This window comes from Ovis aries, chromosome 5, assembly GCF_016772045.2.
Source record: "Ovis aries strain OAR_USU_Benz2616 breed Rambouillet chromosome 5, ARS-UI_Ramb_v3.0, whole genome shotgun sequence".
NCBI classification, from domain to species: Eukaryota; Metazoa; Chordata; class Mammalia; order Artiodactyla; family Bovidae; genus Ovis; species Ovis aries.
The window spans coordinates 2,877,714-2,891,348 of NC_056058.1; the positions used below are offsets into that span (position 1 = coordinate 2,877,714).

The following is a 13,635-nucleotide window of genomic DNA, read 5'->3' on the forward strand; positions in this document are numbered from 1 at the left end:
CATAATTATTATAATTCCAGGCAAGCCGTCGGAGAGAGTTCCTGGTGTGTGTGTGTGTGTGTGTCTGTGTGTGTGCGTGCGTGCGCGCGCATGTGTATGTGAAGGCTTGTCTCTGATCTGGGTCTCCTCCAGCGGCGCGTTCAGGCCCCTCGGCTCCCTTATTTCCCCCAGCAGTGTTCGTCAAATCTTGGGCATCTCAGAGAGCCCCTGCCCTCTCCCCTGGGGAGCTGAAGTGACCCTTGCCTGTGGGGCCTCTACCGGAGTAGCTTCCGTCCTCCCCTCGGGATTTGAGCTGTAGACCCTCAGGACCTTCTCTTGGTTCATCTGCCCTTCCATCACCAGGTTTAGGAGGGTTTCACGGGAAGGCGTCCTGTCTGGGGTGGAAGACGTCTCGGAGGTGGGTTTGCGGAGCCTCTCACTAGGGAGCCCTCAAACTCGATGCTTTCTCCCTCGTTACCTCTCCCGAAGCCCCTTCTTACATCTCGGTGGGGACCGCAGCAGGAAGACGCAGCAGGGCCAGGTGCTGCCCCGGTGCGCCCGCCACTCCCGGCCGGGTCCCCGCAGTCTTTACGTAACTACGCTGCTCCGAGCTGTTCGGTCTTGTCTCACTGACTTTGCTTTAAGGTGTGTGTGCGCGCGTGTGGTGTGTAAGACATGTCCTTCAGGAAAGTCTCAGGCGGATCGCCCTCTCCCAGCTCGCACTCCTGGCTTCTCCTGACCTCGGGCTGCCCAAGCGGTCGTGCCACCCGTGTGGGTCCCGTTTCTGCCTCTCGCAGCCTCTCTGCTCGCCCCGTCCGACGCCGGGAGCGCCCCCATGCCCGAGAGATCAATGTCCCCGGAAACTCCGCCACCCGCGTCCCAGCCCCGGCCCGAACAGGTCGAAAGTGGCCGCCAAGGAAAACAAGCCACCCGCGGAACAGGAGGGCAGGGCAGAGCGCGGGCTCCGGGCCACCGCGGCGCCCTGCCCGAGGGGACGGCGACTGGGGGACGCGCACAGGCCGGGGAGAACGTGAGGAAGGCTCACTCACCACCAGATCGGGTAGCTGCCCAGCGCTTGCTTCAGGCCGTAGAGGAACATGAAGTATCCGAGCGGGGCCATCGCCGGGCGGGAGATCTCGGAGGGCCGGGAGTCCGCCCCGAGAGCGCGGGCGCCGGAGCGGGCCGGGCCCTGGGAGCTCGCGGGCGGCGGCGCTGGGCCCTCCTGCGGCCGCGGGGTGCGCGGGGTGCGCGGGTGAGCGCGGGTGCGCGGGCTCCGAGGGCGGCGCTGGGCCAGGTGGGCCGGCAGCCGGGCGGCGGGCCGGGGCCCGGGGCAGCGCGGGACGGCGGGGGCGGGGCGGCGCCGCGGGGGGCGCCCGCCGGGGCCGGGGCCGGGGCGGGGCAGGCGGGGGGCGGGCGGGGCCCCGGGAGCGAGCTCGCAGGCGGCCGCGGCGCCCGCCCCTCCCGCGGCCGCGGGGAGCGCGGGGGTGCCGGGGCGTGCGGGGGTGCGCGGGTGCGCCGGCTGCGAGGGTTGCGTGGTGCCGGACGGGCAGCTGGCCCGGCGGCGGCCGGGCAGAGGTTGCAGAGTCCGCAGGTATCCCCGCCGCTCCCGGGCCGCGCCCCCTCAGGGCTCCTGGACGGCTCCTGCGGTTTGGAGCCCCGCGCTCCCTGCGGGACGCGCTGTCCCGCGGCCGATCCTGCTCCTGCGTCGTCGCGCGCTCTGCCCCTTGCCCTCAGCTGCTTGGGCTGCGGCCCCATTTCGTCCATCCCCTTACTGGGGGGCCGTTCGTCCGAGGCTGGGCTCCTTGAGCTGCGCCTTGCGGCTCTGCTGGGAGCTGGGCCAATGGCGAGCGGCCAGGACAGGGCGAGGCCGGCCTGGGGACAGCTGCTGGGTGGGCATCTAGGGTGCAGCCACGCTTCTGAAGGTCACTATTGGCAAACAGTCCAGCTCTGCTTAGGGTCCAGGTGTTGAGGGCTCCACGTTCTCCCCGCACACCACTAGGAAGGGAACAGCAGTCCTGGCGCTTCTGGGCCCCAGGAACAGTGTAGCTGATTGGCGCCCAGGCTCTGGGACCACTGACCGAGTAGTCTGCCCAGGGCTGCTGGCTTCTTCAGCCAGAAGCGATTTCTGACAACTCGAGTAAGCCTTATGATTTTTGCTGATGGGGAGAGGGAAGACCAGAGAGGGTAAGTGACTTATCCAAGGTCACAAAGAGTGGCTAGCCAGTTCTCCAGCCCCTAGTCCACTGCAAAGCTCTGTTTGCATATTCATCTGTAGCCCAGGGAGACAGGAGCCAGAGTTATTTGGGGAGAGGAAGATCCAAGTCAAGAGGTCTTCCCAGTTTCCCTTCCCTCCCCGACTTTGTGTATTAGCAGGAGACCCAGTCAGTCTCAATGACTGTGAAGAAAGGGGGGCAGGAATCCATGCTACTGTTTTGCAATTGAGAGAATGGTGAATAAAAATCCCAACTCCAGGCTCTTCTGTATTGTCTCTTCGTGTGGATCATCTGCCTCTCTAGAGCCCTGAGCCTTGCCTTACCATGTGAACCACAGGGTGCGTGGCTCCACCGAGAGGCCTCTGGCTGGCATGTGGCTGCTTCTCAGGGCACAGGAAATTAGTGACCCTACAGGTTTAGCGCGGGCGGGAGAACTAGAGGCAGGCCATAACCCACGACACGCTGGCCCATCCAGCTTGGGTTTCCCATCTGTAGAGGGTGCTTGTGGGGTCCTGCGGATTTGGAGCGAGAGCCTTTCTCTTTCAAGGAGTGTTGCTTTTTCCTGGCACTGCCAGTGGGGTCCAGTTGAGTCTACGCATGCCTGGTCCTTCTACCCCTCCTCTGAGTCACCGTGCCCCCTCACCTGCAGAGGGAAGGAGGGAAGAAAACGAGGCAGGTTGGGGAGTTAGCTCGTCCTCTTCTGGACTTCCCCTCTCTCTCAGTGAAAATCCCACCCAATTATCGCATTACTGGGGACCTGGGCTGTGGGTGTAGGGTGGGGCCAATCCTGATGCAGCAGGCTCCCACCCCCCTCCCCAACTGTGGGGCCCTGGGATTAGAGGCTGCTGGCTCCTCACACACAAGGGGAGTGGATAGCTGTGTCCTACCCAACGACGGACTGTCCCACTGTGACGGGCTCTGGAGAGGACGGAGCTGATGGGTGCTGTCTTCAAAGTCCTGCCTCCTGCCTCCTCATCTGCCACGACCCTCCTGTCTTCCTTTGCTGCTTGCTTCTCTCTCATTTGGTCCCTGCTTGCTGCTGTTGCTTTTTAGTTGCTAAGTCATGTCCGACTCTTGTGACCCCGTGGACTGTAGCCCACCAGGCTCCTCTGTCCATGGGATTTCTCAGGCAAGAATACTGGACTGAGTTGCCATTTCCTTCTCCAGGAGATCTTCCTGACCTGGGGCTCGAACCCATATTTCCTCCTTTGCAAGTGGATTCATTACTGCTAAACCACTGGGGAATGAATCAGCCCATTCGTTTGGTCCCTGCTCTCTGCCTAAGCTATGTGGTAGAGAGGAAGAGAGAGCTGGACACCCTGAACTTGGGCAGCCTCCTGTGGTGCAGGGAGAGACAGAGAGAGAGATAACTGCTCTGATTCCTCTCCCACATGAAGACTCCCAGGTCTTTAGAGTTCCCTGAAAAATGTGCATCGCAGCGCGCCTTTGGGCAAGCTGCAGCCAGGGCAGGTTGCATGGTGGCGCCACTCTGGGGGCTTCCTGAGCTGGCCCTTCCCACATCCCTGATCTTGCAGGGTGCTTTTCCTTTGCGGCCATTCTGTAGTTTTTCTGCGGCTTTGACCTCAAACAGCCATGTAAGTGTAGAGAAGAGGGGCAACAGTGATCTCTAGTCGGGTAGCAGGACCTCAGAGGAAAGTCTGGCGAGCAGTGCCACCTGAGTCCAGATGGCGAGGGCCACCAGCCCTCCGCAGACCCCGTGAGGCTCTCATGGGGGTTGTGGCTCGGGGAAACGGGGATCCCAGTGGCTTCTCTGGGCATCACAGAAGCCCCTTGAGGAGCCCAGAATCGTGGGGATGGGGGCCGTCCCCAGGTTGGGGTGTGAGGAGTACAGGGGCAGGAGGGGGATGTTTCCATCAGAGCTGAGTCAGTGGGATTCTTTCCTGCCCCCTGATGTTCAGCTGGAAACTCTGCAGCCTGACTTACGGACAGAGTCAGCCTTGTGATGTGGCGTGTCTGTGGTGCTGCTCGCTGCTCTGCTGGCCGTGGAGTCTGGGCTCCTTCCCTGAAGGGGAAGGGGAGGAGGCCTTCCTGGCAGCGCCCTCTGCTGTCACACAGTGGGAGCTTCTAGGACTGGCCCATGGTGACAGGTCTAATACAACATTCTGAAGAATTATGGATGCCCTTGGAGAAAAGTTGTTGTTTTTTTTTTTTTTTTTTTTTTTTGCCTCACCATAGGTCTTCCAGAGGCCCCTTGGGGCCGCTTCCTTCCAGAGTCGTCCCAGAGGGGAAGGAAGGCATGGTCCCAGGAGTGTTGGAGGTCCCTGCTAGGAAACAGGGAAGGGAGGGCAAGGACCCAGTGTGGGGGACGGAGCCCAGATGAGAGGGCAGTTTGCTTTCTGAGCTAGTGAACCCTCATCCGTGGTAGCATTTGAATCCCAGTCTGGTAGGCATCAGGTAGAAATCCTTCCGGTACTGGGGAGAGTGCAGCCAGGCTTTCAGACACTAAATGCCTAATCATTCTCTTTCTTTTTTTTTTCAAAAAGTTGAGGAATTAAAATACAAAGTGGCAAAAAAAAATTTTTTTTAAGTTGAGAGGAGGCAGGAGAGGCTTTGGGTAGCTGAGAAGCGATTCAGCTGTGACCTCAGAGGGGCTGCAAGAGGACAGGGTGAAGCTCTAAAGTCAAAGGAGGGGTGCTGTTTTTACCTCCAGGCCCATTTGGCTCTAAGCTCTTTCTGGCAGCTTCCCTGACCTGCCGTGGGGTCATTACTGGGACATCTGCTCTTCAGAGGTGAGTGCTTATACTCAGAGGCAGAATTTCTGTCCATTTTCTGTCTTTTTTTTTTGCCTCAGGCCAAAAAAACGCATAGTAGTTTTGTTTAGCAAGTAGTTAGGTCCAAATAATGTATTATTTAGGAGCTCTTGGGAAAAGAAATGTATGTAAGTTAAAAGGGAAAAAAAGCAATATTTATTTCATCCTCACATCACTGCAGTCACTTACCCATGGGAAGCGTGTGCCTGCAGCCCCAGGTGAGACACTTTACTTCCTGTTCTTCATCAGTTTCCACTTGGTACTTGCTTTCTAATCACAGCAAAAGCCAGAAACTGAGCTTCACAAAGGAAGATGCCGCCGTCCAAGCTGAGACAGAATTACCTGGAGCTAGTAGGTATCTGTCCTATGGATGGCCATCTTGCTACCTGTTCCTTGAACATTTGCGATATCCTGCGACACCCTGGGATCTGCTGTGGCGCTCCGTGGCGCCTTGGCAACTATGAATCTTGAGTGCCCCGCTCATGAGACGCGTGAGCCCTCTTGGCTTTTCTGCTTCCTCCATCGCTCTCCTGGTTGCAGACACGCCTCTTCATGTGTCCTGCCTTCTGTCTAATCCTGCTGTGTGTGCGTGCATTGGTCCTTACTATTGGCCCACATCTTTCCAACTTAGTTTGTAGTTTCGTTAGCGTTCTAAGAACCTCTCCTCTAAGTTCAAATCTAGTGAATTTTTCACCTCTTCTTGTCCCTCTGGAAGATTCTCCTGGTAAAGGCAGGCAGTCGGATCAGATGACTTCCCAAATGCTCTTTAAGACAGTGGCAACCCCACATGCTCTGGGTGCCCGGGCTCTGCCCAGTGCTGTGGGGCCGTGGTCTCATCCATGCCCCCTGGAAACATCTGTCTCTGAAGGAGACAAGGAGGCAGGGAGGCTCGGTGACACTCCTAACACAGCTCTCCCCAGATCCGCAGAAGGAGTCAACGCGGGACTGGGGCCCCAGGCTCTCTGACACTTGCATATCTGTGGACAATGTAAGTCCTTCCGAGGTTCGATTCCTCATGGAGGGACTCGTAGTTCTGAAGGCTGCATGGCAGAAGCCTGAGAAGTGTATGGCTGGGATGGAGCGGGGGTTCCGGGTGGCGGCTCAGCAGGTGAAGAACCTGCCTGCAACCCAGGAGGCGCAGGACATGCCGATTCAACCCCGGAGTCAGGAAGACCCCCTGGGGGAGAACCTGGCAGCCCACTCCAGTATTCTTGCCTGGAGAATCCCATGGACAGAGAGGCCTGGCGGGCTACAGTCCACAGGGTCACAAAGAGTCGGACACGACTGAAGCCACTGTGCACAAAGGCACGGGATGGACAGGGCACGCGTGGGGCGTGTGTCCACAGCAGAACAAACTTGGTCTGTGTCTGTCCATCTCTCTGAGCTGATTCCTGTGAATGAAGGGTGAGGTACCTGGTGGGCTGGGTTCCCTGCCTTCTGGAGTTCCTGGAAAGAGCATTTGCAGAAGTTTAGGGAAGTCACTTTGAGAACAAATCCATGTGTCTCAAGATAGCATCCCATAGCTGGCTCTCCCTTCACATGGTAACCTCTTCTAACTTCCCCTGAGAGTTCCATTCTGATTTTGATCAGAGGCTCTGATTTGTGACCAGAACCTTAGGTCAGCTCCCTCCTTGTTCAGAGAAAGTAGGCTCAGGGTGAGTAGCAGAGGGTGAGGGCGAAAGGATTCTGATTTCTAGACCTCACACCCCAGGGATTCTTCATGCCTTTCAGGACAGCTGCTCCTGGATCGCCAAGACCCAAGGCTCTGGAAGCTATGGGAAGCTATCGTCAAAGGCTGGCAAACATCCCCAGTAATGCAGACCTCTGTGTGCAGCCCCACCTCATGTGCCTTTCTGTGTCGGCACCCTAACTTTCCATCCCCTCCACTTAGGACTTGGAGGGCAGGAGATATGGCTGAGCCTGTTCTGGTTGCAGGTTGTACTCTTTCTTTTTAGACCACAGCATGCAGCTTGCAGAATCTTAGTCCCCCCCACCCCCCCGACCCAGGGATTGAACCTGGGCCACTGCAGTGAAAGTGCTGAGTACTAACCGCTGCGCTTCCAGGGAATTCCCAGGCTGCGTTATCCTTGAGCTTGCCCTCCTTGGATGGCAGAGGTGGCCTGGTGATGTGGGAATTGTGGATCTCTGCAGAGGGATGCGGGGAGGAGGAAGATGGAATCCAAGAGTTAAAAAGTAGGGCCACTGAGTTCTCTAACTCCCTAAGTAGCCACATGGTGAAGAAGCTGCTTGCCAACGCAGGAGACTTAAGAAACACAGGACGGTATGGCAACCCACTCCAGTATTCTTGCCTGGAGAATTAAACAGACAGAGGAGCCTGGAGGGCTCCATTGCATAGCATTGCAGAGTTGGACACGAGTGAATCGACTTAGAATGCAGGCCAGTAGCCACATGCTGAATTCTGCTTAACAGAATGAATGAACTCAAAATGCTGGCTTCACCCAGTGACAGAATCATGGGGCCCAGAGCTGAGCCATCGGATCTTGGCATCACTTGATTCTCAAAGCAGGGAGCCACAGTGTGGAGTCTTAGAACCATAAAAAAGAAATAATTTTAAAATCAGCACCATGGACTTTCTGGAATCCTAGACGCTCATCATGACCATTAGGATCTGTACATTAATTGTCCCGGGATCTTGGCTTCCTGTGAGGCCTAGAATCCTGACTCTGAGGCTTTGCTCGCTTGTAAAGTGAAGGTCTCATGTTATCCCAGCCATTCTAACGTGCTAAGTTTTGTTGTGATCGCTTCCCCGTGGCGCCATTGGTGTTTGAGTAGCCGCCTGCCGAAAGTCCTCTTCTGGGACAACAGTGCCCCCGTGTGGACATGTCGAGTGAGGCAGCCTGGGTAGGACACTTGGGGCCCCTTTGAGGTCTGTCACCTGCAGGCAGTGAGGCTTGGGCTCAGCTGTGGGTGGAACAAGCCTCAGCACCTGCCCAGCCTTTGGCCCCTAAGACTGAGTGCAGCTGATTCTCCTCCTGGGAACGGCAGTGACCTCAGTCCCGGCTGGTCTGAGTTAGGCAGGTTGTGAGAGTCACTTGATCCCAAAACCACTTGAGGCATGGGGCAACTCTCCTCAGGATGTGAGTCAGAACTGAGGCCCAGAGGAGCTGAGTGCGAGCTCCATGAGGCTGGCATTCAGAGGGTCAGACTCAGGGTCTGGATGCCGCCTTGCTGCCTCCCTGTCACTCAGCCTCTAACTCCTGCACTCAAGATTGCCTTCTCCTTTGGTGCACTGAACCCTCTGCATCATCTCTAGCGCCTCCACCAGTGTTGGTGGGGGAAGCATGCTACCACTGGTCTCCATCTCCCTGGGGCAGGAGAGGCTGGGTTGTTGCCTTCACACACCTCCAAGTCAGGGTTATCGGGTCAGAAAGGGTGGGGCATGATCACAGGAGCGTGTGAGTAGGGAGGGCGGAGGGGCTGAAGCAGTCCAAGGTCCTCACTGAGCACTCCTTTCCCCTTTCCTATTCTCCGGCTCCAGTGAGACTTGACGATGTGTTTCCTACGAGGCCACTAGCCTCTTGGTTGGCCTGCTCCCTGTCTCCCTGCTCCGCTGAGACTCTCCACCTAGCATCCCCACCTCCCCCTATCAGCACAGCTCCTTCTTCCGCTTTCAAAAGGCATCCCCCTTCTCTCGTGTTGTATAGCAGGTTTTACAAGGAAATTGATGCCATCAGCTTTCCCCGTACAACCTACTATGGGGCCTTCATCTTCCCTGCCTTGGAGGATGAAATTTCCACCAACCTGCTTCATCCAGAAGATTCAGCAAGCATTTGTTCTCATTGTCTCCAGGCTAAGCCATCATCTCTCCTTTCTCCTAAATCCTCAACTTGCCCTCTAGACCAGCTGTTTCTTTTTAGTCTAAGAGAGAGATGCTATTTTAAATGATATTGTTTCTTTCATTTTCCATTGCCATTATCCATTACTAGTATGTAGAAATGCTATTGATTTTAGTACACTGATCCTGTATCCTTCCTAAACTCACTTGTTAGGTATAGCAGTTTTCCCCCCCCCCCATAGATTCTGTAGGATTTTCTCCACAGACGTTGGTGTTATCTATGAATAAAAACATTTTTGCATCTTCCTTTCAATTCCAGATGCCTTTCATTTTTCTCCTGCCTGTCACATTGGCTGGAAACCCTAAGACAATGGTGAATAAAAGTGGTGAGAGTAAATATTCTCGCTTTGTTGTTGATAAGGGGGAAAGGCACACAGGGTTACATTCGAGTATGATGTTGGTAGATTTTTCATAGATGCCTTTTAAGGGTTGAGGAAGTTCCCTTGTGTTCCTAGTTTGCTGAAAGTTTTTATCCAAATGTCAGAATTTAATTCTTTTGCATCTATTGAGACAATTATATGATTTTTATTTTTTCAGTCTGTTAATATACTGAATTATGTGAATTGCTGTTCAAATGTCAAACCAACCTTGCATTTCCAGGGTAAATCCCACTTGGTCTTAATGTATTGTTTTCTTTACATACTGCTGAATTGGATAGGCTAAAACTTAGTTAAGAATTTTTGCATTATGTTCATGAGGGATATTGGCCTGGTATTTTCTTTTTTGATATCTTTGTCTGATTTTGGCATCAGGATAATGCTGACCTCGTATACTAGTCATGAGTGTTTCCAATTTTAATTATCTAGAAGAGTTTGTGGATTATTGTTGTCATTTTTCCTTGAATGTCTGGTAGAACTTACCAATGAAGCCATCTGGGCCGAAAGTGTTCTTAGGAAGAAAAGTTTTCTCTAGGAAGATTGGTAACTATATATTTAATTTCCTTAGTAAACGTAGGGCTATTTTGGTTATCTATTTCTTATTGAGTAAGCTTTGCTAGTCTATGTCTTTTAAGGAATCTGTCCATTTCATGGATCTTGTAGAATTTATTGGCAATAAATGTTTAAAATATTTTTTATTTTTGGCTGGCTGTTCAACTACATATATGAACTCTGCATGCATGCTCAGTAAAAATATTTTATTTTTAATATCTGTACTATCTGTAGAAATGTAAACTTTCTAACACTTGATATTATCAGTCTCTGTCTGCTTTTCATGATTAGTCTGGCTAAAGGGATCTTTTCAAAGCTGCCTGTACTCTTGCCTAGAAAATCCCATGGATGGAGGAGCCTGGTGGGCTGCAGTCCATGGGGTCGCTAGGAGTTTGACATGACTGAGCGACTTCACTTTCACTTTTCACTTTCATGCATTGGAGAAGGAAATGGCAACCCACTCCAGTGTTCTTGCCTGGAGAATCCCAGGGACGGGGGAGCCTGGTGGGCTGCCGTCTATGGGGTCGCACAGAGTCGGACACGACTGAAGTGACTTAGCAGCAGCAGCAGCAGCAGCAGCAGTGATCTTCTTTTCCTGAATTTCTGTGGCTTGTGGATGTGCTCAGCCTCTACAAATGTATAAGCAGTTCCTAACAATAAATCTGTGTCCTACCTTCCCGGACTCCAGTTATACAAGTATTAGTCTGCCTGAAGCTCTCCCGCAGCTCACTGGTTCTCCGTTAATACTTTCAGCCTTTTCTTCTGTGCTATGTCTTCTGGTTCACTAATACTCTTTTCTGCCGTGTCTGATCTGCACGTCCAGTGTACGTGTCATCTCAGATATTGTGGTCTTCAACTTAAGAAGTGCCGTCGCCTTAATATACCCCTTATCACAGCACAATCTGTTCAGCTTTTCCTCTACCTTCACAAACATGTGAAATCCCATGGCCGCTGTGCTGATGTGCTTGTCTGCACTTTTCTCATCTGCCCCATCTGTGTTCATTTCTGTGCCTTGATTGCTTTTTCTCTTCGCTATGAGTCCTTTTTCTACTTATTTGCAGGTCTGATAATTTTCAACGGAGAGTCAGCCATTGTGAATTTTTACCTTACTTGACTGAATGCTTTTACATTCTTTTAAAAATTCTTCAGCTTTATTCTGAATGCAACTAAATTACTTGAAAACTCCTTCTGAGGCTTTCTTTGAAACTTTATCAGGACTTGAGCAGGATTTAGTCTAGGGCTAACTTTTGCCTGGCATTGACGCTGTGTACTTCTGATGACGCTGTTTGATGTTCTCTGAATTATGAGGCTTTTCCAGTCTGGCTCTTGGAAATAGAAACTGTTGCTGGCCTGTGTAAGCTATGGAGACTGTTTCTCTAATTCTTTCCTATGTTTCATCGCAAGCATGTGCTGATCAGCACTCATGGTTGGCTTGAGGGAGCACTCTGCAAGTCTTGGTACCCTCTCCATGCAGCTCTCTCCTCTCCAGTACTCTGTTCTGTGAACTCCATCCAGTCTGGATCCTTAGACTCCTGACTTTGCATCCTTAGCTCTGGAAGACACTGGGAAGATCCTCCTCCTTGCCTCAATGTGAAATCTCCTCAGATAGCCCACTGGAGATGACCTTGCTTGCTTTCCCTTGTTTAGGAATCACTGTCCTGCACTGTTTGGACACTCACTATCTGTTGTTTTCTGTATTTTGCCCATTTATTCTCTTTTCCATTCTTTGATTCTGTGGTTTTAGATCAGAAGGTAAATCCTTTCTCTGTTACCCCTTGGAAACAAAAATCCTGATGCTATTCACTCATCTAAATTTTTGTTCTGCTGGTGGGTGTGAAGTGATAGCTCACTGTGGTTTTAACTCGCATTTTTCTAATAACATTTGTCCATCTTTTCACTTTGAGGTATCTATTTGAGTGTTTAACATGCTTTACTGAGATCATTGTCTTTTTACTTTTGATTTGTTGTTTTGTTGTTGAGTTGCTCAGTCGTGTCCAACTCTCTGCGACCCCGTGAACTGCAGCACACCAGGCTTCCCTGTCCTTCACTATCTCCTGGAGTTTGCTCAGACTCATGTCCATTGAGTCAGTGATGCCATCCAACCATCTCATCCTCTGTCATCCCCTTCTCCCGCCTTCAGTCTTTCCCAGCATTAGGGTCTTTTCTGATGAGTCAGCTCTTTGCATCAGGTGGCCAAAGTATTGGAGCTTCAGCATTAGTCCTTTCAATATTCAGGACTGATTTTCTTTAGGATTGACTGGTTTGAGCTCCTTGCTGCCCAAGGGACTCTCAGAAGTCTTCAACACCACAGTTCAAGAGTATCAATTCATCAGCGCTCAGCCTTTTTATTGTCCATTTCTCACATCCATACATGACTACTGGAAAAACCATAGCTTTGCCCATGTGGACCTTTGTCAGCAAAGTGATGTCTCTGCTTTTTAACATGCTGTCTACATTTGTCATAGCTTTTCTTCCAAGGAGCAAGAATGTTTTAATTTCATGGCTGCAGTCACCATCTGCAATGATTTCGGAGCCCAAGAAAATGTTTCCATTGTTTCCCCATCTATTTGCCATGAAGTGATGGGATTAGATGCCATGATTTTAGTTTTCTGAAAGTTGAGTTTTAAGCCAACTTTTTCACTCTCCTCTTTCACCTTTGTCAAGAGGCTCTTTAGCTCCTCTTCGCTTTCTGCCATTAGGGTGGTGTCATCTGCGTATCTGAGGTTATTCATATTTATCCTGGCAATCTTCATTCCAGCTTGTGCTTCATCCAGCCCAGCATTTTGCATGATGTATTCTGCATGTAAGTTAAATAGATCTTTATACAGCCTGGTTGTAAGACCTTTGTCATGCACACACACACACACACACACATATAATTGTGAACATTTTTTCTATCAGTCTAATGCCTTGCATTTTTATTTTCTCAATCCTGTCTTTAGGAAGACAGAAGTTTTTATTTTTTAGATTAATTTTTCTTGGAGTATAGCTGCTTTACAATGCTGAGTGAACCAGTTATACATATACATATATCCACTCTTTTTAAGATTCTTTTCCCATTTAGGTCGCCACAGAGCACTGAATAGCATTCTCTGTTTAGGTTCTCTCGGTAGGTTCTCATTAGTTATCTAGTTTATGTATAGTAGTGTATATATGTCAATCACAATCTCCAGATTAATCCCGCCTCCTTCTACTCATGGTAACTAGAAGTCTGTTTTCTACATCTGACTCTATTTCTGCTTTGCAAATAAATTCATCTGTACTATTTTTTCTAGTCTTGACATATAAATGATATCATAAGATATTTATCTTTTTCTGACTTATTTCACTCTGTACGACAATCTCTAGGTTCGTTCATGTTGGTGCAAATGGCATTATTTCATTCCTTTTTATGGTTGAGTAATATTCCATTGTACTTGGGCAAACTCTGAGAGATGGTGAGGGACAGGGAAGCCTGGTGTGCTGCAGTCCTTGGGGTCACAAAGAGTTGGACACGACTTGTTGACTAAACAACATCGACAATATTCCATTGTATATATGCATCTTTATCTATTCCTCTGTTGTGGGCATTTAGGTTTTTCCCATGTTCTGGCTACTGTAAATAGTGCTGCAATGGACACGAGGGTGCATGCATCCTTTCAACTTGAGGTTTTCTCTGGATATATGCCCAGGAGGTGGACAGCTGGATCACCCTGTAGCTCTATTTTTAGTTTTTAAAGGAACCTCCATACTATTCTCCATAGTGGTTTTACCAATTTACATTCCCACCAGCAGTGTAGGGGGGTTCCCTTTTATTCACATCCTCTCCAACAATGTTTGTAGATTTTTTTCATAATGGCCATTCTCACTGGTGTGAGGTGATACCTCATTGTAGCATTGACTTGCAT

General features: G+C 51.1%; 1 protein-coding gene across 1 annotated transcript in view; it reads right to left on the reverse strand.

Moving 5' to 3' along the window:
- WNT3A (Wnt family member 3A) overlaps positions 1-1,190 on the reverse strand; it is a 74,374-nt gene extending 73,184 nt beyond the window's left edge. Inside the window, exon 1 of the mRNA XM_027969327.3 lies at positions 1,029-1,190. Coding sequence (XP_027825128.1) covers positions 1,029-1,099 — 71 coding nt within the window. The 5' untranslated portion in view covers positions 1,100-1,190. The remainder of the gene's footprint in view (positions 1-1,028) is intronic.
- Between the last annotated feature and the right edge of the window lie 12,445 nt (positions 1,191-13,635).